Source organism: Sminthopsis crassicaudata, chromosome 4, assembly GCF_048593235.1.
Source record: "Sminthopsis crassicaudata isolate SCR6 chromosome 4, ASM4859323v1, whole genome shotgun sequence".
Classification (NCBI taxonomy): domain Eukaryota; kingdom Metazoa; phylum Chordata; class Mammalia; order Dasyuromorphia; family Dasyuridae; genus Sminthopsis; species Sminthopsis crassicaudata.
The window spans coordinates 193,450,894-193,476,405 of NC_133620.1; the positions used below are offsets into that span (position 1 = coordinate 193,450,894).

General features: G+C 36.2%; 2 protein-coding genes across 3 annotated transcripts in view; both read right to left on the minus strand.

Moving 5' to 3' along the window:
- The window catches only part of RPF2 (ribosome production factor 2 homolog), a 45,020-nt gene extending 35,930 nt beyond the window's left edge, over positions 1 to 9,090 (minus strand). The window contains exons 1-4 of one of the 2 annotated variants that reach the window (XM_074310092.1): positions 8,639 to 9,090; positions 6,362 to 6,494; positions 5,882 to 5,919; positions 1,808 to 1,847 (exon numbers count right to left, since the gene is read on the minus strand). In XM_074310092.1, the coding sequence (XP_074166193.1) occupies positions 1,808 to 1,847; positions 5,882 to 5,919; positions 6,362 to 6,494; positions 8,639 to 8,661 (234 nt within the window). In that variant the 5' untranslated portion in view covers positions 8,662 to 9,090. Of the gene's footprint in view, positions 1 to 1,807; positions 1,848 to 5,881; positions 5,920 to 6,361; positions 6,495 to 8,315; positions 8,577 to 8,638 lie in introns of those variants that run through there. The other variant, XM_074310093.1, reaches the window with a different exon arrangement.
- A 3,605-nt stretch (positions 9,091 to 12,695) lies between these two features.
- GTF3C6 (general transcription factor IIIC subunit 6) lies at positions 12,696 to 22,491 on the minus strand. Its single transcript, XM_074310094.1, has 6 exons — positions 22,303 to 22,491; positions 17,346 to 17,426; positions 14,888 to 14,951; positions 14,743 to 14,787; positions 14,547 to 14,660; positions 12,696 to 13,863 (listed from the first exon to the last, which is right to left on the minus strand). Exons 1-6 carry the CDS (start codon positions 22,366 to 22,368, stop codon positions 13,562 to 13,564), a joined length of 672 nt encoding a protein of 223 aa, XP_074166195.1. The 5' UTR covers positions 22,369 to 22,491; the 3' UTR covers positions 12,696 to 13,561.
- Between the last annotated feature and the right edge of the window lie 3,021 nt (positions 22,492 to 25,512).

Consider the following 25,512-nt stretch of genomic DNA (forward strand, 5'->3'; position numbering starts at 1 on the left):
TATAAAAAACCTAAGAGATATTTTCCAATAGATAAGTTGTCTATATAAGTGGTCAAAGTATTTGAGTTTTCAAAAGACAAAATATCTTATCAGCAACTGTATGAAAAAAATGTTCCTAATCATTAACAAGACAAATACAAATCCATAAACTTCGAATTTAACCTCACATCCAATTAGCAAATTTCTCAGTGTTTAAGAGGCTTGTGCAGTTATTAGAATTGTAAAATGGTCCAATTATTCTGGAAAACAATATAGAATTTGGTGGAAAAAAAAAAAAAAAAAAAAAAAGACATTAAACTGTTCATACTCTATGATCCAGATATCTTACTACTGGGCATATACATCAAAAAGGTTAATTACAAAAAGAGCATATAAAACAAAATATTTACACCAGCACTTTTATTAAAAAATTGAAACTGAAACTAAAGCAGATACCCATCAACTGGAGGATGGCTAAAGATATGACAAACAAATGTTATGAAGCCCCAAGAACAGATGCTGAGTAAAAAAGAATTATGAGAACAATATACAAAATGATATTAAAATATAAATGAAGTAAAGACTAAGAGGGAAGGGAGTTCATATCAAATGCATTGACAGTGATATTTCCAGAAGACTGTTTTTGGAAGACACTTTCTTGGAGATATAATGGTCTGTGGGTATAGAATACTCTATCAATTATCACTTTAGCTGACAATTTGGTTTAACTTTAAAAAATAACGAAGGCCTTAGGTTTTTTAAAAATACAGTGAATCAATAAAACATCTCAAAATAAGACCAAAGAAATAGCTATTATTGCTTTTTGCAATTGCACATATTTAGCATATACTAGATTACTTGCTATCTAGGGAAGTAGTTGGAAGGAAGGAAGAAAAATTTGCAACACAAGATTATGCAAGGTTGAATGTTGCATATATTTTGAAAATAAATTTTCAAAAAATAAGTATTAAAAGCAAAAAGTGATTTTTTTTGTCTTGACATCACAGTCATTTCAGAGTATACTCCTCCATCACAATTAACAGCACTACAATATTTCTCATGTACCTACTTCTTCATTTCTATAAGTCCATTATAATCACTGTACTCAGCTGCAAAACATCACTTTAGATAACACATATACACATACAAGGTCTCTGTGCTTCAGATCCTTTCATCTCACTTTTCCCTTCAAAACTTAGGATTCCAGAAACTTGTCTGCTCCCCTTCCATCCCCAATCCCTTTCTATTCATTTCCCATGTTTGCGTGGGCCATACTATCCTGCTCATGTCTTGGGAAGCTCCATTTGTATTTCGAAAATAAGCTCTCCCATTGTATGTGGCTTTGGTTGAATTTCTTCCTCTTGGTTTATGATTAATTTTCCTTTCTAAATGTGATGTCAATAACAATTACTATACTGCAGCACATCTCCAAAAAGGATTATTATGGTAGCTAAAATATCTCTTAAGAATCCCCCCACAACAGTCCCTAATTTGGGCTGAATCAGATTAAAATGTAACTGGAAAATAAACAAAATAACAAAATAAACTTCTGTAGAAAAAAAGACAATGCTGCCCAAAGGGATCCTAATGTACATTTTAATTGTCCCCATTTCTGAATTTGATACCACTGGTCTAGGGAGCTGAACTCATAGATCATCTGAATAAATTAAGGAAACTGCTTTTTTCCAAAACAGACTTATCTGTATTATACATTCCATAATTTCATATGTGGTATGATTTGTAATTTCCTTAACCACAAATAATGGCATTCTGCACTTAGCTATTCTGACAACTTCATCAGACCCTAAAGGAGCTGCTTTATACTTACCAGGGATGTCTGATCCTCAAAAGGCCTTGTGATGTTTTTTCTAAGAATATAAACATAAATGACCAAAAAATATTAATGTTATTATATTTTATGCACTTTATTTTTCAGCAACAATGCTCAAAATTAATAATAACGGAATACAGTATATTGAATATATTCCCAGTAATACATTATTGGGATAAAAAGTTTATTTGTGCATTACTGTGTATTACCAGATTCCTCCTAAAAGATATTACTAATTTTAATTCTTTCAGCAGTATATGCTGTATATATTTCTCAACAATCCTGCCAGGATTGAGTTTTGTCGATTTTAATTATTCTTTTCCAGTTTAATGGATGTAAACTGATAAGTTACTTAATCATATCTTTTCACCATTTATCTAATGATGTCTGGTAGTTTCTTTGAATATGTATTTAAGTTTCTCTATTAACTTTACAGCATATGTTGTCCAACATAACTTTTTTAAAGCTTTATAGTTATGCAGAACTTAAATGTATAAAGGCATGTACTTTATATCATTAATTCTAATAGTTTAAAATTATTGTCAATCATGAAGAGCTAAAAAGTAGCATATTATTCCCTCTTTTATATTTTGCTTTCTTATATTTAATAATTAGTTATACTTTTAGATTATTAATTTACATTACATAATATAAAATGTCATTTATTTATTTGTTGAGGCTGGAGTTAAGTGACTTGCCCAGGGTCACACAGCTAGGAAGTGTTAAGTGACTGAGACCAAATTTGAACTCAGGTCCTCCTGAATTCAGGGCTGGTGCTCTATCCACTGCACCACCTAGCTGCCCCTAAAATGTCATTTATAAACATATAAAATATATTTTATAATTAAAAGCTCTAATATTATTTATAAAAAATTTCAACAGTAACTTTATCTTACTATATGGAAAGATAAAGTTGAATTCTTATTGCTTTCTTCCCCTATGCTGTCATTTCATTTAGAGGATATAAAACCTGTTTTGCATCAAACAATTCAACTAAATACAACAGATATTTATTAAGTGCCAGTTATCTCCTCTTATTATCTCATCCCTATTCTCCTTAACCCCACCCTACCCATTAACTAATCCAACCTAGTCCATTACTTTTTCTATCTTCCATTATGTCCTCTGGCATTTTCATTCCGTCAAGAACAAATTCCTCTTCACCTGGACCTTACAATCCTTTCTATCTATTAATCCTCTCTGAAACCTAGTTCCCCTCGTCTGACAACACTGTATCCCCCTGCTAGATCCGGCATGGATTACTGTACTTTCCCAACACCCTGGTCCACAGTAGCGACTGAATGAAAATTCTCCCTATTCTCTATGATTAGTGCCAGGCTCCCCCTTTACTTCCTCCAGTCAGGAATCTCTTCCTCTTGTGAAGTCCACTCAATCAAAATCTTCTACCCAGGCCCAATTATAGTGACTGTCTCTCATGGCTATCTTTCTTTCCTCCCCAACTCCTGCCTTTTTACTAGGGGCCTTTAATATCCATATAAATGTTCTCTCAAACCCACCGAATTTCCCAATTCCTCAGACAATTTAAATCCTATGACCTACTTCTCTACTTCACTTCAGATCATATGAAATGAAAACACTCTGTATCTCACCATTACCCACAAGTTTCCTACTTCCTTAATTAGAAACTCTTAACATTCCTCTATCTGACTGTAACAGCTCTCACTCCATATTCCACATCTTCTTATGCCTTACCCTCCCCTGAATTTGTCTTTCACCACTATATGTCAAATCTCTTGATTTCCTCCTTTCCCCAAAAAATGTTGTCAGGCACTCCTTAGGCAACTAAATAACTCAATGAGAGAGTTGTGGGCTTAACAACATGGTGGAGAGTTGTGTCCTTATCTAGCTTGAGATATCAGCTGTGTGATCCTTTTTTGGAATGTCAAAAAGCCTCTTTTGTACAGGTAGGTTCTTAAATTGGGTGTCAGGTTACCCTCTAAAAGCTATTTAATACTACTTTACTATACAAGGTTTGAGTGATTAGATAAAATGTCTGCCTTTGGACAAAGTTTGTTTTGTTTTTAAATTTCTTTAATATAACTTGAAGTGGAGAATATAATAAATTACAAAAACTGAACACATTAACTTTGTCCCAAGACCCTACCTGCTTCCAAACTCCCCTATTTCTATCAAAGGCATAAATAGCATCGTTTTGTTCTTCATGAATCTTAACTCCTTACTCCACAAATCTGATATTTGCTAAATCTTGCGGATTCTACCTTCATAACATCTTTTGCATCTGACCCTCTCTCCTTAATTTCATAGCTGCCACTCTACTTCAGGCTCTCATTACTTCTGGTGTAGATTTTTACAAAATATTCCTAATTAGTCTGTCTCAAGTCTCTCAGCATTCCAATTTATCCAACACATAGCTGCCAAAGTAATTTTCCTCCAATCTCCTATCCATTAAATTCTGTAGCTTCCTCATGTCTTGAGGATAAAATACGAACTCTTTTACTTACTTTTAAAAGTCCTTTATGATCTAGGTCCAATCTATCTTTCTAGCTTCATTGGATATTACTTCCCCTTTAGCACTCTACTACCCATCCAGACTGTCCTTGTCTCTTCTCTTTACTTAGGACACTCCATCTCCCTTGCCTCCATGAGACTAGAATGCACTTCCTCTTTACCTTTGCCCCAAACTCCCTCTTCTTTTAAGCAGCAGCTCAACAACCATATTCAGGATAAAGCCTTTGCTGATCCTTGCTAACTCCCAAATTATCTTGTATTTAATGACTTTCTGTATATTTATCTCTGTTCATTTTATAACAATATTAGCTAACATTTATATTAGTTTTAGGGCTTGCAAAGCACTTCCACAATATTATTTCATTTTATCTTTGTAAGAATGCTAAAAGATGGGTGCTATTATTATCCCCATTTTATACATGAAGAAATTGAAGGAGACAGTGATGAAATGATTTGCCTAGGGTGACAGAACTAGGAAGTGTCTGAGGCTTACTTTGAACTCAGCTACCTGATTTCAGGTCTAGAATTCTATCCACTGTCACCAGTATATGTATGTCCTGGTTGCCATCCTCATAAAAGTGCAAATTCTTTACAATTAAAAGAATAATTCATAATTTTTACTTGTATTCCCAATATTTAGCACAGTTTGGGGAACACATGTAGACATTTGATAAATACTGATTGATGAAATATATAAGATGTTAAAGATAGGAAAAATAAACAAGTTACTGCCCTCAAGAAACATACATTTTACTGAAGAAATAGAACACTTAAACAAAAGGTAAGACTTGTCTCCAGATCCTTTTTTTCCCCCAATCATATTTCAATATTTTTGACAGCTATTATCCAAGTCTTGTATTCCACCCACAGTTGTCAGATTTTTTTTTTTTTTTTACTTTATGATGCAAATCCATAAGGGCAAGAACTATGGCCTCTTAAATCTTTGTAATTCTTTCAGTAATCAGCCTGAAGCAGATGCTTAATAAATGTTTGCTCAATGAATGAATTCTGCTTCTTTTAATCTCTATTTTACCTATAAAGAAGTTGAAAGGAAATAAAGGTCAACATAGTGAGAGTGCTCCTTATACAAGGAGATAAAGAAAAAGACTAAGTCTGTAATATAGGGAATGAGAAGTGATTCCAGATAATAGCGGCTAAGATAAAGGAAAATAAAGGAATGCAAGATACTGTATTAAAATGGCAGAGGAAAGGATGTATGAGTAGGAGAAATGAAAAAAACTTTTTTTTGAGAGTTCAGGAAAAAGTTTAAAATACAGCTGTTAAGAGGATAAATATGTAGATCATGTCTCTACATGTAAGAGAACTTAAATGAATGAATTAATTAATTAATTAATAGATAGATAGATGGATAGATAGATAGATAGATAAATAAATAAATAAATAAATGCAGCAGCAGCAGCTTATCTGGCCTGATCTAGATCTACTAATCTTCTTTTAAAATATTTTTTGATTTGATTTGTCTTAAAGAAACTACTGCTTCTTACCCTCAAAGTCTACTTTTCCCATGAGGCTACTACACAATAATTACTTGATTTTAGAAAACATTAAAACATTACTCACTTTTTATATAAAACACTATAAGGTTTCTTCAAAGCATACTGCAAAAGAGAATTTAGAGTTATGAAAACATCAAATCATCTGAAACTCAGTAAAATTAAATTATTATAGTATTTGTTCTAGATTATTCCCATACTTAAACCACAACTCATTTCTTATCTGAATTACTACATACTTCTGTTCCCAGATTTGTTTACCACTAAGACCAAATACTACATCAATATCTCTTTCACCTTTCATTTTTTTGGTATCATATATTTTCAAATATTATCCTTCTTCACATCACTTTGAATCTTCCCTCACTCAAAATTTCAATACTCTTCAATAGTTCACTCAGTATAAATATGCTTTTTTCTTTGAAAGTAGAACCTTATTCAAATGAGATGTTTTAAATTAAAGAGCTCTGCTGAAAACTTTATCAACTACTTTCAGTAAGTACTTTCAATAATTACAGAAAGTTTTAGGTTTTAAAAATGCACTCACCATATCTCTGAGTACTTGAGTAATTGTTGCATTTGCATTTCCCCCTTTAATAAGCATGGCATTTTTAACATTTTCATTGAGTTTAGGCTCTCTCTTCTCAAGAAATCTCTTCGCCCGTTTAGTTTTGGGCTTTCTATACAAAGAAATTGGCAGTTTAGAAATCACATTCAAATATAAATTGCTATTTTTCAATTTTAGGTCAAATGAACATTTAACTAATATGCACATTCTTTCAAAATTTACATGAATGTTAAAATATATGCTTACATTAAGATATTTACCAATCATAAATTACACTCATGTGAAAAGTTTTTTAAAGGGATACTTTAAGGGATACAACTCTTATAAAATTATAAAGGAAACAAATTCTCCACTAAAATCCTACACATCAAAATCTATGGGGTAGAGTGAGGAGGTCAGGAGACAATACATTCAAAATATGAGAAAGAGAAAATCCAGAAACAGAAGATAAAGTGCAAAGTATAAAAATGAAAAACAGAGGGAAATCTACTTTGGCTGGTTCTTATGATTTTGGGATGGGGAATAAAGTATAATGAGGCTAAAAAGAGAGCTTCGGGCCCTATTCACTCACTCTCCCCACTGTACTACCTATTGTCTCTTTTAAAAACACTCAAGTAAACAAACAAGAGAATGATGCAGGCATACTTTACCCAGATATTAAAAACACTTGCAACTTTCCAAAGTTGTTCTTGCAAACAAAATGGGGAAAATGTGGGCTATGCATGAGTACACTTACATTCAGAACTACCTTGAATGGTCAGACTTAGTATAGTAATTAGTGATTCAACTCAACAAATATCTATTAATTGTAAAACCTGACTTTGTGAAAAGCCTTACCTTAAATAGTAGGCATGCAAAGACAAAAATGATACGAAGGGACAGCAATACACACAACATGAAGGTTAAAAAAATAAAAAAATTTTTAAAAAGTAAAATAATTTCAAGAGAGAGAATTTTAACAATTAAGGGAATTTTATGGTACCATTTCATAACAACTTTGGCAAATTAATCTAATTAAACAAAAAGCCTATCCCCCCCAAAATTCTTAATTTGAGTTACACAAATTGCCCAAAAACTCAGCTCTTGAGCTGTTTCTGCTAATCATATACTCCCAGTTTCAACTAGCATGTCTAAACATATTAATTCCCAAACCTATATTACCTTAATCATCTGAATTCTAGACCTGCATTTTAAAATAGTAGCTAAATCTTTTCTACTAAGATTTCTGTCAACCCATACAAAATCATATCTATTTTACTAAAACTGAACTGCCTCTTTCTTAGCTTTTCCGTTTACCATGACCCTCAGTTACACAGACTTGTAATGAATCTTCTGACTCTTCTCAACTATTCTGCACATCCAATCAGTTGCCACTTTCGATCAATTTCACTATATTACACTCCCTACTTCTCTATTCCAACTGCTGTAATTCACCATCTTTTCAATTAGAAAAGAGTTAGGAATTGGATTTGGGATTTCACTGCTACGGTGAACTTCACAGTGAGGAAACTCATTTTAATGTATCTTCCTTGCAATTGAGAAATTGACAAGGGCACTGAAATGTATCTGCCTAGGATCACAGAACTAGTGTCAGAGACAGGACTTCAATCGAGGTCTCGAGGGAGGAAAAGAAAGGGAAATAGAGAATGAGCCTCTGAAACAAAACTTTAAATAATTTAAATGTATTAAATTGCTAATTCGCTATTTCATGAAATGATTTTTTTTAAAGGATCGTAACGTTTTGGATAGGTTTATTTTAAGCAAAGGCTATTCTATGAATGGAAACATGGAGACAGTAATAAGGAGTAAAGGACTCATTCACTTATTTTATTCCTTCATTAAGGACGCAAGTGCCCACAACACACCAGACCCCGAGGGTAGGACCCGAGGACATAAACACACACACACAATCCGATCAAACACTGCAGCTCGCCTCCAGAAGCTATTCCTGCTAAGGAGCTGACACTCCGCCAAACTGTGGCGCCGGAAACAGGACGCCTGGGCGGCTTCCTTCAAAACATGAGGGGAAGGGAGAGGGAATGGGGAGACAGGAAGAGAGGAGTTGAAAAAGAAACCACTCTCGCGGCGTCTCCATGTCACTTCTAACTGGCCTCCGCTAGAGCCCCCCAATTAAGAAGGGCCGCCTCGCGCACGGACTCCCCGAGGGTGACCACAGCTGGTTCCCTCAGAAACTGGAGGACGCGAAGAAGCACCAAGGTCATAATGATGAAGACTTTCCCATTACTTTCCACTTACATTACTCGATCCAACTCGGCCATGGCTCCAGCAAGCAGGACTTCACAATTCACATGTGCTAGGAGAAGAGCCAAACCACCACAGTTCTCCGAACTTAGACTCTCGCAAGCGGAACCGGAAGTTGTTCTGTGACGTCAGATCCGCCTGAACCTTGTGGGAGAATAAGTAGACACGTGCTAGCGGCCATTTTTGGTAAGGAGTGAATGGCTGCTATGGTTGCTATGGATACCAATAGCGCTTTCCCCAGCAGCTGTGCAGTGGGAAGCAGCCTACACCTCTAAGTCCCTTTGGTATTAAATGACTGCTGTGAGTTCAAGAAATATCACCATGTTTTATGTTGGGTTTGTTTTAACAGATGTCTTGCAGGGGACGGAAGAAATTATTTAAATGTGACAGATAGTGTAATAAAAGCTCAAAAAAAAATCATCTGATTTAATCTTCCCAACAATCCTGAGAGGAAGGTGCTGTTACCCTCATTTTATATAGCATCTCCTGTGTCCTAGATAGAGTAATAAGCGATTTTTTTTCCTGAGGTAATTGGTGACTTGCCCAGGGTCACACAGCTGGGAAGAGTTAAGTGTTGGAGATCAGATTTGAACTTAAGGGCTGGGGCTCTAGCCACTGCGCCACCTACTCGACCCCCTAATGAGCGATATTTAAAAATATTATCAATGCATTTTTAATTTTTTTTATTTTTATTTAATCTTAATTGATTTTCACAACAACCTTGGGAGATAAGTGCTATGATGTGAGAAATACATCTCTTGGATTCAGAGAGCGGTTAAAAGTCTGTTTTATTACACACAACTACAGAAGTGGGTATGTCCTATTATAGACACACACTAAGAAAGGACAATCAAGCATTATATCCCCATTCCCGCCACAGGGATCACAACTTACCTTTATGCTTACTATATGCTTACCCTTAGATATATTCCCTCTCCCACTACATACATTGCATGACTATTAAAATGAGTCTACACTCCTCCTGAGGAGGAGAAGTTACTATTTATGAGCTTTCAAAAAAAAAGCTGAACCTTTACTTTATCTTACCTACGGCCTCAACTTGAACAGAACCGAATCAGTTACATTTCTTTAAATCTGGTCCTTCTGCTAATTGCTCCTCTGAATTTATGGAGACACAACACTTCATTTGTTATCTCTCTCATTATTATCTCAAATGATTTAGGTGCCATTATTACTCTAAATGAGCGTAGCACTTTTATGTACAAAGTACTATACTATGAGAGCTTAAAAAAATACTATCTGATCTACTTCATATATTTTTATTTCATTAAATATTTCTCGGTTACATTTTTTAAAAATTAACATTCATTTTTAACCATCTAATTTGATTATATCTATAACAGCCCTGGTAACTACATACTATTATTCTCATTTTGTTTAGTATCTACTATGTGTCAGGAACCATCCTAAGTGACTAAAAAAAAAAAATCTGATTTGATTTTCACAACAATCCTGAGATAGGTGCTATTTTTATCTCCATTAAGTAGTTGAGAAAACTGAAATTAAATCATTTATCCAGAGATAGACAGCTATTAACTGAGGCTGAATTTGAACTTGGTTCTTCTGGATTCTACATTCCATCAGCTGCTATCTGTAGACATCTCAAACTCAATTTGTCCAAAACTAAACTCATTATGTAACTCCCTAGTCCCTTCCTTTCCAAAATTCCCTATTACCATACAGAGCATCACCATCCTCCCAGTCCCTCAGGCTTTCCTCCAGAAGTCATCCTGGATGTCTAACCCACTCTCCCATATCCAAACTATTGACAAGGATTGTCAATTTCTCCCTCTGTAACTGCCACTTCTTAGACTAGTACAACAGCCTGGTGGTGGATCTGTCTGCCTTAAACCTCTTTCCCACTCCAGTCCATCCTCTATTTAGTCATCAAAGTGATTTTCCTAATGTACAAATCCATGTCAACTCTTCCAATAAACTCCAGTGACTCCTGATTGCCCAAGGTCCTTCACAGATTAGCTCCCTCTCACCTTCTTACACCTTACTTTCTACCACTTACTCTTTAATGCAGTAATACTAGCTTCCTGGATATTCTATAAACAAAACTCCTGGAATTTTCTTTGCCTAGAATATTTTCCCTCCTCATCTTTGCCTATGATCTTTCTTGGCTTCCTTTAAGTCCCAATTAAAATTTCACCTTTTGTTGTTCAGTTGTGCTCAATTCTCTTCTTAAGTGGGGAGGAAGTGTCAGGCACTAAGTGCTTTACAAATATTATCTCATATGTTCCTTTATGATACATTTTTTTTTTTTATCGTAGCTTTTTATTTACAAGATATGTGCATGGGTGATTTTACAGCATTGACAATTGCCAAACCTTTTGTTCCAATTTTTCCCCTCCTCCAGATGGCAGGTTGACCAATACATGTTACATATGTTAAAGTATAAATTAAATACAATATATGTATACATGTCCAAACAGTTGTTTTGCTGTACAAAAAGAATCGGACTTTGAGATAGTATACCATTAGCCTGTGAAGGAAATCAAAAGTGCAGGTGGACAAAAATAGAGGGATTGGGAATTCTATGTAGTGATTCATGTCCCCAAAAAAAACCCATAATGACATATACCCTCAATATCAGGCACTCCGAGTTATATTAAAGTCTGTCTCCTGTGTTAGAATATTGTTAGACTATATTACTTATATGTTCTGTTAAGACTATATATAAAACTCTCAGCATTCTTAGAAGTGAGTTTAGAAGACCCGCACCTTGCATAGATTATTTCTATACTTAAGCTATCAGCCTGAAATAGGAAACACTTCTTGAAAAAATTATCAGCTCCTCTAATGGATCTCTCCACAATCTGAGACCTGCCTACTTTTCATTTTATTTCCCACCATCTCTGCTCTCTTTTCTAGCCAAATACTTTGTACCTCAATGTGTCTTAAACTTTCCTGCTATTAATGCCTTCATCTCCTTTCTACCAAAGTTGTTTTCTTCATTCTTTAAAATCTAAGTCAATACATGAACTGATACTAAGTGAAGTAAGTAGAACTAAGAGAACATTGTATACAGCAAAACAAGATTATAGGATGATCAATTCTGATATACGTGACTCTTTTCAACTATGAGGCGATTCAGGCCAATTCCAATAGACTTATGATGGGGAGAGGACTATGGAAAACTTAAATGTGGATCAAAGCATGGTATTTTCACCTTTTTTGTTGTTTGCTTTTTTTTTCCTTTCTCATTTTTCCATTTTTTCAAGCTAATATTTTTTTTGTGCAGAATGATAAATGTGGAATTATGTATAGAAGAAATGTATATGTTTAACATATATTTGATTACTTACTATCTAGGAAAGGGGATGGGGGAAAGGAAAGAAAAATTTGAAAACACAAGTTTTTGCAAAAGTAAATGTCCTATCTTTGCATATATTTTGAAAATAAAAAGTTATTATTTAAAACCCAAATCATATATCTTAACTCAACTGACATTTGTCATATAGTGCCTTAAACTGTATTTACATATGTCCTTACTCTTAAATCAATCTTAAGCTCTTTGAAAGATCAATCTTGTGAATCATTCTGTCCTTCACACATTTTACACAACTTTACATATTTTAGACGATCAATAAATATTTAGTGAATATTATTGAATTTAGAAGTTGAGTTGCTAGTATCTAAAAATCACACCTGACCTTTTTGTATTAAAAAAACCCTAAAACTTGCCTCTTCTGTGTTTAGTTGTGAAATGCATGCCTTTCCAATTAACGATTTTATGTTTCTCTAAAGAATTTATAAGATAACAATCTAAAGAATAAATAAGAGAATATTTTCCAATTGGAAAGTCCAATTGGTCTGAGTCTTTGAAAATCACTACATTCCATGTGAACATAAAGGACAAGAAGAAAAAACTCAAAAACAGGCACTGTGATAAAGGTGTGCCAGAATGCTAACAGAATAATAAAGTTCTTTAAATGTTTTGCATATTAAAAAAGAGATATCCACAAAATAAATTGAAAAATGGTTTAATAAATAGAATAAACTAGTAACAGACAACATTAAAAAGTTTCTGAAAAATAAGACTTTATTATATACCAAGCATTATTATAAACAAGATAAAATGCACCCATGTTCTTCACGGTACTTATTACACCATTTTTATGTAAATGGATTAATTGCCATCTCACTTACCTAACTTTTGCTAATCTGGAATAGTCTGTTAAACAACCTTACAAAATGATCCTCTATAATTCCTTACACTATAGGATTAAGGTATATAAACCAATTGTTATAGAATGAGAAGAAAACTAAATTTCAAGATAGAACAGAATCAAGATACAGATAGCAGAGTCTGGAAATCCCAGGTTCTTCCCCAGATTTATCTCCTATGTGACTCCTAGGCAAATCACTTAACCTCTGAGGACCCCTCACAACTCTCCAAAATTAACTTGAGGGTAGTGGGAAAATAGCGAGGAGATAAAGGATGGAGATTACATTGACAATATAGAAGAAATTTCCATATTTGGAAAAAAAGCCAAATCCTTGGTACATTACAAAATGCCTTTATTAATTAGCAAAACTACTAGAATTTCCTGGTTATCCTCTTAGAGGAAAGGGCAGAATACATAGCTATGTTTTGCTCAGGATCTCTCTTCTCAAGTTGCCAGAAGTCCTTTAAGTCCCCTAAAAATAGTGCCTTCACCTACATAAATATCCACTTTAGCCAAAATCTCTAATTTAGAGAATCTGAAGGAATTTAAAAAAAAAAAAATTATCTAATTAGTGCTCAGTCCTGACTCATCCAAATATATGCAGCTACAATCTGTGTATGGCCAAAAGTCATGGAATCCATGAATAACTAAAAGCTATACACTCAATTCTCCAAAATCAGAACTCTAGTTATGTCCATGCCTACAACCTACAGGAATGATGTCACCTGGGAGTGGCTTCTAAGGCAGACTCCTGGGTTTCCACAGAAATAGAATCTTCTGTCTCAGAAGATAGACTATCAAGAAGAGGACCAGCATCCTCCATTTCTAAGTGTTCTGATTTTTCCAGTTCATTGCCCATGCCTGTGTTCTCTTTGGCTTGCAACTCCTGATCTTCCATTTCCAAAGTTTTGTCTGGAGCTTGAGCTGCAACTTCCTCTTCTTCCTTCTGATGTGCAAAGCTACAAATCATGTTGGGTCTGTATGAAAAATCATTGTCCTTGATCTGTAGCCATTCTACACCACCTATTCCAGAAAAGAAATAATTATGCCAAGAAATAGGGATGGGGAAATGAAAAAAGTTATCAATTAGCATTTCCCTCAATTGATAGAATCTTAGACTGATATGCCCAAATAAACATGTCAAGAGAAAACTATAACATTTAACACATTAAGGCATATGATCATGAGTGTTCATCTAAAAATCTTGGAAATGTGAGAGTAAATATGGTGAAAAATTACATAAAGCCAAAAAGAAAAAGAAAATCTTAAAAAAAAAAAAAAAAAAGTGGCTAATCACTTGTCCACTTGTCCAAGTCTGGACATCTGCTAAAACTATCTCTGACAATAATGATCGTCTAGTCATCATATCAAATCATCATCTTGATCATATTTGAGTTCTTTGAAACATGACAGATTCTCCCATGCCCATACTGGATATGCTTTCCTTGCTTAGTTTCTGAAATAAAACATTTTCTCCTGGTTTCCCTATTCCCTCACTCATTACTTTCTTTTTTCCAGCCCTTAAGTTACAATATTATTAGGTTGCCTTTATGCAGATCTAAATCCTAAAGTTCTAGCTTTTGCATTTTTTGTTGTATCCTCATCTTTAGAGTAGTTCCTGATACAGAATAAGCTCTTAATACTTTTTGACTGATTGATATAATGCAAGTTCAAATCACTATTTTCTGAAAATGATGTATACCAACCTATGTTTTCTTCTCCCTCCTTCTTCTCAGTCAGAAGTGTTCTTGTCATACTGAGCTTCTTCATTGTGTGACACTTGTATTTCAGCTCTGTTTTATGGTTACCTTCTGCATCAACTATAAACAAAGTTACCTCAATTACCACAATGTTTTCAATTTCATATGATCTTAACCTGAGAAATCAAGAGTAATTACTTACCTTGGTCAGTATTTTCTTCAAACACAACACAGGTCCCAAGAGTATCTACAGGAAAAGTAGAGGACAATTTATTGAGAAATAAGGTTCTTCTCACTCGGAAAGTCATATAATTAAAAAGAAATGTCTGACAGTGACCTACTCCTACCTTCATATTCCCCCGCAAAGACATAGCTGTCCACTTGAAGAATAGGTCTCTCTGTGTCAATACCCTATGAATTGAACATTATAAAATATAGTCAGAACTAGATTCAACAGGTTATCTAGTGGAAAACCTTTAATGCACACAAACATCCTTCAAGTAAATACTCTAAGAAATGATGTTATTCTAACCATAGATATTTAGGTCCACATAATACTTCTTTGGTGAAGTATTAATTTACTCCATGTAAAGCCAACTCTGAAAGATTAAACTAAAAGAGGGTTAAATAGCTGTCAACATTACCAGTCTATTAAAGGGAGGTATAGTATAAAGGGAGATAATTCACTCAGCAGCAAATAGTCAATAAACATTTATTAAGTCCCTACAATTGCCATGCATTGTGTTAAATTCTAGGGATACAAAAAAGAGGCAAAAGGCATTTCCTGTCCTCAAAGAACTCACAATTAATTGGGGAAATAAATAAGCAAATAAATATGTTCAAACAAAGTATAGACAGGATAAATAGGAAATCAGCAAGAGAGTTTGAAAAAGGCTTCTTGGGGGCAGCTAGGTGGTGCAGTGGATAGAGCACCAGCCTTGAATTCAGGAGGACCTGAATTCAAATCTGGTCTCAGACACTTAAGAATTCCTAGCTGTGTGATCCTGGGCAAGTCACTTAACCCCAGCCTCAAAAAAAAGAAAAAAAAAAAAAAAGAAATCTCTTGAGAAAGGCTTCTTGTAGAAGAAGGAATTTTAGCTGGGAATTAAAGGAGACCATAGAAGCCAAAAAGCAGAGATGAGGAGGGAAGAGTGTTTTAAGCAAGGGGAATAGCCAGAGAAAATTCCCACATGTAAGGGCCCTTTAAATGGGCGGACACAGTGCATCGGGAGATTGAGGCCCGGAAATAATTTCTGTGGATATTAGGACTGCCCTTGGGCGGGATCCTGGCCATATTGAGATAGTTTCGTAATGGGTGACTCTCTCACTGATTGGCTGTGTATGTGACCTCACAGGCCCTATGTAAGCCCACTGCAGGCAGCAACCGCCCTCTTTAACCTCCTGCTGTTCACCCTGGCTCCCCAGCCTGGGTGGCCAAGCCAAGATGGGTAGCCAAAAGAGGTAAGGGTTTTGGTAGTGAACACATGGGTCTTCTGACCAGGTGTTCACTTGGGAACCAACAAGTCAGGGCATCAGTTAGGGCATTATGTGAGTAGGTATAATAAAGGCTTTTAAGATTACACGTGGTTGTTCTTGAGTGCGCTACCGGTTATTAAGCTATAGATTCAAGAGATTGTGGCCAGAGACCTTAGAAGGCCTCAGAGGAGGCGAGCCGGGTAGAGTTCACACTGCAGAGGACAGTGGTCAAAGGTACTCTGGTGGGTCTAGGACAGACTAGTAATTGTAACTGCCAGGAGAGCACGTTACACCCACACATCTTTTCCTACTACCCATTCTTCTCCATGTTTATCTGTTTCTCATTCTCTTCATGTATCTATCCTCCCCCCATTACTCCTCTTCAGTAGCAACTATGTGCATTTTATATTTTTCTATTCTTCATATAAATTGTATTTGCTATTCTAACTGTAAAAGGGCAGAACACTAAATATTTTATACTTTTCTTAAATAAAATTCTGACACATGGCTCTCAAATAATTTTGAGGTTAGTAGATGGAGAAAAGGATTTGCCTCGGAGAAAAAAATGAGTGACAACTCACTCAGTAGCAAATAGTCACTAAAACCTAAAACTTGCTTGCCCTGTCTTAAATCATCTGATATGGATAATTGTTCATTTTAAAGATCTATAGGAAAAGAAAGTCCACAACTTGGGTATTTAATCATGCTTTATAGTGATTTACTATTTTAAGAATAATTATAATCTCCCACCATTTTACATAGCAACTGTCACACTTAACACAGAAATTACCTTTAAACAAAATCTAGGGACAAATATAAATATTTAGCAGACAAAGTCTTTGTGATCACTACAGCTTACATCTATGCAGTTCAAATCCTTCTTTAGTCACTTACTATATTGGTATGACGATGACCAAGTCATTTCACCTCTGAACTTAAATTTTCCCATCTACAAAATGATGATGCTAAGAGCGCCCCCCTCCCAGAGCTGCTGAAGATACAATGAGATGAAAATTGTAAACCACTTCTCAAACCTTAATGTGAGTTACTGTTATCATACCTAATGGTGTACCAAATGCTTTCCTGACAAAGTTCCTGCGATACAGAATTCAGAACAAATATGAATTCTTATTCCATTCTGCAGAAGAGGAAAGTGAAGTTCAAAAAATTGTGACTTTCCCCAAACTCAGAACCAGGACTCAAACCTCAGTTTACTGAATTGAAGTTGTATTCTTTTTTCTTTTTCCTATATTCTTCAGTTAATAAGAATTTAATCCTGCTTTTAATTTAGGAATAGTTTAAGTAAACGGCAAAATGTCAAACACTCACCAAAATCTTGCATTTGTTTCCACATCTTGTTAAAAACTCTGAATCAATAATGCCGGATAATTCCACCATGACCAATTGCTCCTGGAGGGGAAAAGGAAAAGGTGTTAAAAGCTATCAGTTGACAAAGTAGATTCCTATTTTAAAGAACCACTGAATAAATTCTGCACATTAATGCAATGGAATATTACTATGCTGTAAGAAATATCAAACACCAATACAATAAAATAATATACACAACTACAAAAATGTAAATGAAAAAACTAAAGAGTAACTAGGATGAATATTACAGAATTATGAAAAACAAGTAGTCACAAAGAAGAGGTATAAGAAGATATCTCCCTCCATTCTTGCAGAACCAGGAAATCCTAACCACGAAACATTAAATATGTGTATATATATATATATATATATATATATATATATTTTTTTTTTTTTTAATTATAGATTTTTATTGACAAAACATATCCATGGGTAAATTTTCAACATTGACCCTTGCAAAAACTTCTGTTCCAACTTTTCCCCCTCTTCCCTCCACCCTGTCCAGTCTCCTAGATGGCAGGCAGCCTCATACATATTAAACATGTTAAAGTATATCTTAAATACAATATATGTGTACATATTTGTACAGTTCTCCTGTTGCACAAGAAAAATTGGATTCAGAAGGTAAAAAAAACAAAAATGCAAGTAGTCCACATTCATTTCCCAGTGTTCTTTCTCTGGGTGTAGTTGGCTCTGTTCATCATTGATCAATTGGAACTGAATTGGATCTTCTCTTTGTCGAAGATATCCACTTACATCAGAATTGATCATCATACAGTGTTGTTGTTGAAGTGTTTAATGATCTCCTGGTCCTGCTCATTTCACTCAGCATCAGTTCATGTCTCTCCAGGCCTCTCTGTATTCATCCTGCTGGTCATTGTACAGAGCAATAATATTCTATAACATTCATATACCAAAATTTACCCAGCCATTCTCCAATTAATGGGCATCCATTCAATTTCCAATTACATATATTTTCAAATGTTTTTGACATACCAATGGATTTTATTAATTTTTTTTCTTCTTCCTCTTGATAGTTTTTTTCCCTTTAAAAATATTCTTTGCTATATAGGATGTCCTTCTGAGACAGAGGAGGTGAAAAAATACTGGAAGAAATTTAGTTGATGTAAAAACAAAGCTATCACAAATTCTTTTTAGAAAGCTTACCACATAAGTACAGGAAAGCACTTTTGAGCGGTAGAGCTCTGCCATTCACTATGTATGTAACTTCCTCTATACAACAGACAAAAATTCAGTCCTAAGAAAACAAATCTGACCATGTCACCCTCTTTAAGCTTCAGTGACTCCCTACTGCCTTCAGGATTTAAAAAAAAAAAAAAAAATCAAACTTCTCTGGCATTTGAAGCCCTTCACAATCCAGCTCCAATATTTTTATATCAATTTCTCTATACTATCCTTCACTCATTCCTATTCTTGCCATTCCTTCTCCCAGCTTTATATCCTTACACCAGTTCTTGAAATTAACAAGCATTTATTTAGCATCTATTTATTAAGGATTGTAAATGCTAGGGGCTCTGTACAAAGACAAAAATAGTCCTTGCTCTCCAGGGATGTCTAATGGACAACATGCAGAAACCTAGTTGCAAACAAGATATATGATAAACTGCAGAAACCTTAAAAGGAAGATCCTAGAATTATAAGAATTGAAAAAGGTGGGGCTTTAGCTGAGTCTTGAAGAGAAGTCAGGGAGTCCAGTCAAGAGAACAGCTTGTGAAAATGTCTGAGAAGAAAAGTATAATAAGACTAGTGTCACTGAATCTCAGACTTCTTGGGAAAATAAGGAGTAAGACTGGAAAAGTGGTTGGGTTATGAAGGACATTTTTATTACAGGGATCAAACCTGTTCTTTAGGAAGATCATTTTGATAGCCTATTTAAAGCAGGGAGATGAATCAGATGGGGTAGTCCAAATGTGAGGAGATTCAGAGCTGTACCAAAGTGGTACAAAGAGAAGGGGGGCATGTACTGGAGATGTTACAAAGGTAGATTCCACAAGACTTAGCCAAATATTGGAAATGGGAGAGGAGCAAAAGCCAAGGATACCTAAGTTGCCAGCCTGGGTGACTGGGAGGATGTGATATCCTTAACAGTAATAAGGAAATAGGAAGAAGAATGGGTTTAGGGAAACATGAAGAATTCAGTTTGGACAAGTTAAACTTAACATTTCTAGGGGGGGCATCTAGGTAGCGCAGTGGATAGAGCACCAGCCTTGAATTCAAATCTGGTCTCAGACACTTAACACTTCCTAGCTGTGTGACCCTGGGCAAGTCACTTAACCCCAGCCTCAGGGAAAAACAAAAACAAAAACAAAAACAAAAAAGCAAAAAAACCATTTCTATGGAAATCTAGTTTGGGGTATCCAATAGCAGTTAGAAAAGTTTTCTTTACTTATCTCTCCCCAATTAGATAGTACAGCAGATACAGCATTTGGCTTGGAGTCAGGAAGACCCATATTCAAATCCAGCCTCAGACACTTACTATCTGACTGTTCACTTAACCCTGTTTGCCTCAGTTTTCTCATCTGTAAAATAATCTGGGAAAATGGCAGACCACTCCAGTATCTCTGCCAAGAAAACCTCAAAAAAAACAAAGAGTGGAACACAATTGAACCTCTCCAATTAGATTCCTAGTTACATTTAAAGCTCAGCTCATAATTCTTCCTATAAGAGGCTTTTCCTGACTTCAAGTTGCATTGATCCCATATACAGAATTTTACAATTTTATTTATCTTTGGATGTTTTCTGTTTTCTAGAATGTAATCTTCTTGAAGGCAGAGACTCTCGAATTTCCCTCTTTATATCTTCAGAATCTAGGAAAGTTCCTGGCACATAGTTATCACTTATCATGCTTATTGTCTTGACCTGACTGGAAGCCAATTACATCAATGTACAGGATAGAGTACACAATTTGAAACTATAGGTCTGAGATTAAAATCTATGTCACTTTCTGTGTGACTTGCCAAGTCACTTAGCAACTCCAGCCCTCATCAGTAAAAAAAAGTTTTTACCTGGGTAATTCCTGAGAAACCTTTTAGTTCTAATAATCTTCATAACTTTCCCATGGATTTTATCAGAAAATTAAAGAAAAAGTCATCATAATTCTACACACCACATATTTTCATATCAAATTAAATTCTAAGCAGTATGACCTTACAATAATTTCACTGTGACTTTTGCCTTTTGATTACAAATGCACATTTAGGACAAAGTATTAGGTGCAATTGGAAAGGATGATGAATGGAAGTCAGGAGATCTGCACTAGGGTTTTTTTATTGGCTAGTTGTATGTCCTAATCAAATCATTAAAAAAAAAAAAAATTAACCAGGAGATCATTATACATTTCAACAATACTGTATGAGGATGTATTCTGATGGAAGTGGATATCTTCAACATAGAGAAGATCTAATTCAGTTCCAGTTGATCAATGATGGACAGAATCAGCTACAGCCAGAGAAGGAACACTGGGAAATGAGTGTAAACTGTTTGCATTTTTGTTTTTCTTCCCAGGTTATTTTTACCTTCTGAATCCAATTCTTCCAGTGCAACAAGAAATTCAGTTCAGCGTACATATATTGTATCTAGGATATACTATAACATATTTAACATGTATGGGACTGGCTGTCATTAGGGGAGTGGGTGGAGGGAAAGAGGGAAAATTTGGAACAGAAGTGAGTGAAAGGTGGGGCAGCTAGGTGGCGCAGTGGATAGAGCATCAGCCTTGAATTCAGGAGGACCAGAGTTCAAATCTGGTCTCAGACACTTAACACTGCCTAGCTGTGTGACCCTGGGCAAGTCACTTAACCCCAGCCTCTGGGGGGAAAAAAAAAAAAGAAGTGAGTGCAAGGGAAAATGTTGTAAAAAATCACCCATGCATTAGTTGTCAAAAAAAAAAAGTTATGATTATAAAATTAATTTTAAAAAATTATTTTTATCTGTAAAAAATAAGTTTAGATTAGTATTTCTCAAAATGTTTTGCAAAATGTGTCCCTATAGCTGTAAATGGAAGGGTTTCTTGAAAACACCCTTGATGCTGGTCATGTTTTTCCAAGGGAAAAATAAATTTTAAAATTTTCATTCTAAGCAAATGAATCAAGTTTCTAAAACATTATATTGCACTGCAGCATTAAGTTCTGACAGATCCAGGCAGGGAAAACATGTGGGCTGCTTTCATAGCCAGACGTAAGGACAGTAACACTGGTACCTAAGACTTTTAAGAGGCAGAAAAAGGGAGTCCGCTCTTAAGCTGATTTTCTAAGGGTGCGTTTCATAAGGGCGGATAATGACAACAAACATGAACTTGGAGCTATATCAAGGTTTCTTAAACTTTTTCCACTTTCCACCCAAGAAATGTTTATAAGACTCCGGGTATGTAGGTATACAAACCAAACGTTTACCGATAATAAATCATTATTTACTACCGCCACATGCAAGGATCTCCGTGACCATGATCACACAGAAATTTCTAGATATTTTGCAAGGGTGAATGTTGAAAACTGTTTTTGCATGTGCTTGGAAAAGAAAAAGGCATGCAACAACAAGGCGATGTGCTGATTAATTCTAACGGGGGTGGCTTTTTTCAACAATGAGGTGATTCAGGCCAATCCCGAGTCCTGGGAAGAACCTTTATCCTGGGAGGCCCGACCTGCACACGCAGCCTGGCCGCCACTCCCGGGGCTGTTAAAGGCAGCCAGCCAGGAGTATCCCGGGCAGTGCCGGCCCCGTCAAACGGTCCCGCATCGGCGACGGAGACGAACGAGGCGGTAAGGGTTTTGTCTCAGGGCCGTGGGTCCTCTCCCTCTGACTCTCCCTAGAGTGGGCGCCTGGAGGTGGGGACAGGCAGCGCAGTGGTATACAGTCGTTTCCCAATCGCGTCCGACTCTTCTCGACTCTGGCCACTTACCTCTTCTTCGTCATCCTCCTCCTCTTCGCGCCCGGAAGCTCGCTCACGCAGGGCGGCAGCAGCCATCGTCCTCGGGCTTGGGGCTTGAATCGCTCCCCCCCCCCCCCCCAGCTCTCCCCACTAGTGTCACGTGATCGAGTCAGGCCTTTCCCCCCTCCCTCTCCGGAGCCTCCATCTTGTGGGCGGACTGCCGAAGAGCAACTTCCGTGTTCTTAGGTTCCGGTTCCGTCTTTTCCGTCTAAAGAATCCTCCCCGCCTTCCACCCGAGCAGAACCGACCCTGCGGGGCAGGATGCTCGTGAGTTCTCCTCGAGTTTCTCTCCCACTTTAACTCTTTACACCAGGCCTGAGGCGGGCAGTGTTTGCTGATCGGACTGGCCGAGCACAGCCCCTGCCGAGAATACGTGAACTGAGCAAGCGTGAATTAAGTGTCTCCCTCGGGCCTGGGGAACTAGTCTAACTTGTTAGTCACGGCAGCAACCATTTATTGAGCACCTACTGTGTGCGGGGAAGGCAAAAATAGGGTTTCATACAACCTAGACTGTATACAATTAGCCACATGGGGAAAGCACGGTGGCGAAAGAAAGAGCGGAGGTCGAGAAGTCTGAGGGGTGAAGCCAAAGCTTGGGATCGTATAGTTTAGTCCCCGTCATGGATTCGAATCCCGAACTTCTCGCTGCCCCCCCCCCATTCCCTCAAGTCAAGTAGCTTTTATTAATTGTCGGACTCTTCTAATCGCTTGGATTGCCCCCCTCCTCCAAGCAAGGGAAATGGTCTCTCCCCTGGTCCCCGGATCACGTGGGATGCCTCGAAAGGGAGACGAGGTGAATCTAGGGAGAGAAAAAAAAGACTTGATATTTAGAACAACCAAAATAGAAATAACGTAAAGTGCTTTATAAATGCTGATAATTAGTCATCGTTACTTCCCAAATGGCCACTGACAGAAAGTGGAGAAAAAATGGCGTGTCCTTGCTTACAATGGTTTACAATCCTAGGGAGTCCAGAGGAGTCCGCGCCTAGATTAGAATAAGACAGGCTGTCCCATGAGGGCCCAAAACTAGGTCCCGATAAAATGCTCTGGAACTACTGTAAAGTTGTAGCCATTTTCAGCGAGGGGGTTAGGGAATACTTCATAGAGGAGACAGCACCTGAACTGGGCTAACAGCTTTCTGTCTGCTGAATAGTCTAACAAGGATATTAAAAGAAAAAAAAAAAAAAAAGGCATCCTTTTCCTAAATGACTGAAAATTGGCACTCTTTCAGTTTTACATTCAATTCATGGCAACGCCATTCCGGATGAGATTTTAGATCCTGAGATACAAAGCAAACCGAGTGAAGAAAGTCACTTCAATTTGGACCAAATTTCTAGTAAACAAAGTGTTTATATCTGGAGCTATAAAACAAATGAAAAAGATAATCCTCTTAGAGGATAATCACCTACTCCAACCTGGGGTAATACAATCCCAGTATCTGAGAAATGGAATTGTTGTTTAAAACTGTGTGCTAAACTCTGCCACTAGGAGGAGCCACGTGAATGAAAAATAACGGTAAACCTGCTTTTAAAGCGCTTAAAAACTGAGATATGTGCAGATGTAGTTCATGTGAAATCATTTCCATGGGGTGGACAGACAGATGATTAATTGGCTTTAACTGTTAGGATCAAACAGGGGCAGCTAAGTGGTGCAGTGATAGAGCACCAGCCTTGAATTCAGGAGGACCTGAGTTCAAATCTGGTCTCAGACACTTAACACGTCCTAGCTGTGTGACCCTGGGCAAGTCACTTAACCCCAGCCTCAAAAAAAAAAAAAAGAAACGGATCAAACAAAGCAAAACAAAACAGCAAACCTCTTGCCCACCTATCTGGTAACGTTATATCCTGAATTTAGTTAGACTGTTTTATAGATGTAGACTTCTAACCAGAACAAAATCTTTCAATTTGTTAGGGAACTTGGGTTCTACTGACTTAATGTTCAAGAACACAGGCTCTTTTTCTAGATAAGATAAAGCACTGGCATGGGACTTTAGTGAAGAGCAGTTCATCACTTTATTTTGTGTAATAAATAAAGCATTACCTATAATTACCTTTAAATGAATGTTAACATTTCATCTTAAAACCAGCAACATTTATATATCTCTTATTCAATCTACAGATATCAATATTTCATCATAAAATGAAATCAAATGAGATATGGTACTTTGTAAATATTAAATCACTCTATGAATGCCAGCTATTATTAATTTTAACAAGTGTCAGTGCCATAGTTTGACGAGCTAATATTGAGAGCTAAAAAGTAAATATAGGAGTGGATGCAAAATTATTTAACTCAAATTTTCTAATGCTAAAGCAGTGTTTCCTCAAATGTAATTTGGAGGATTTTCAAGAGTTGGAACTCATTGTCTGGAAAATGATCAAGGCTTAGAGCACTATTAATGAGTGAAAATGTTGCAAGTTGAAGACTGGAGACTATGGAATTAGTAATGAGATATTCTAAGAGTTATTTAGAAGTATTTGCATTAGCTCTATATTGCAAATTAAGACTATAAATTGGAGAAGCTGTCAGTCTGCATCAGTGAAGCATCCAAATTGGGAGTTTCCAAAATAGATTAAATCTCAGCAGTAAACAGCTTCTCCCCCACCCCCTTCCTCCCCCACCTCCACCAAAAAAAAGGAAAATTACTAATCAATCCCATAAGCAACCAAATCTCTAAAACTATGATTTGCAGGACAATTGCCTAATCTGCATTCCCTGAGGAAATCTCAGTAGGAATTTCCCTACACCAATGAAATCACTGGGACACCATGATTATTACTACATATTTTAGGGATATATAATTATTTATCCATGAGCAAAAAAGGACTACCCAGAAATACTTTAATTAAGGAAAAGAGAAAATCATCACTAATGTCAAGATTAATTCTGTTTTAGGAATTTTTTTTAATGGTATTCTTGATAGCTTTAAAAATGAGAAACATAAGACAACACTGCTTTTTAACATGTGGGACCTTAAGCAAGTCAGTTAACTTCTTTTGAACAGGACCAGGAGATCATTATACACTTCAACAACAATACTATATGATGATCAATTCTGATGGACGTGGACATCTTCAACAGTGAGATGAATCAAATCAGTTCCAATAGAGCAGTATGAACTGAACCAGCTATACTCAGCGGAAGAATAATGACTATTTTTGTCTGCCTGCATTTTTAAAT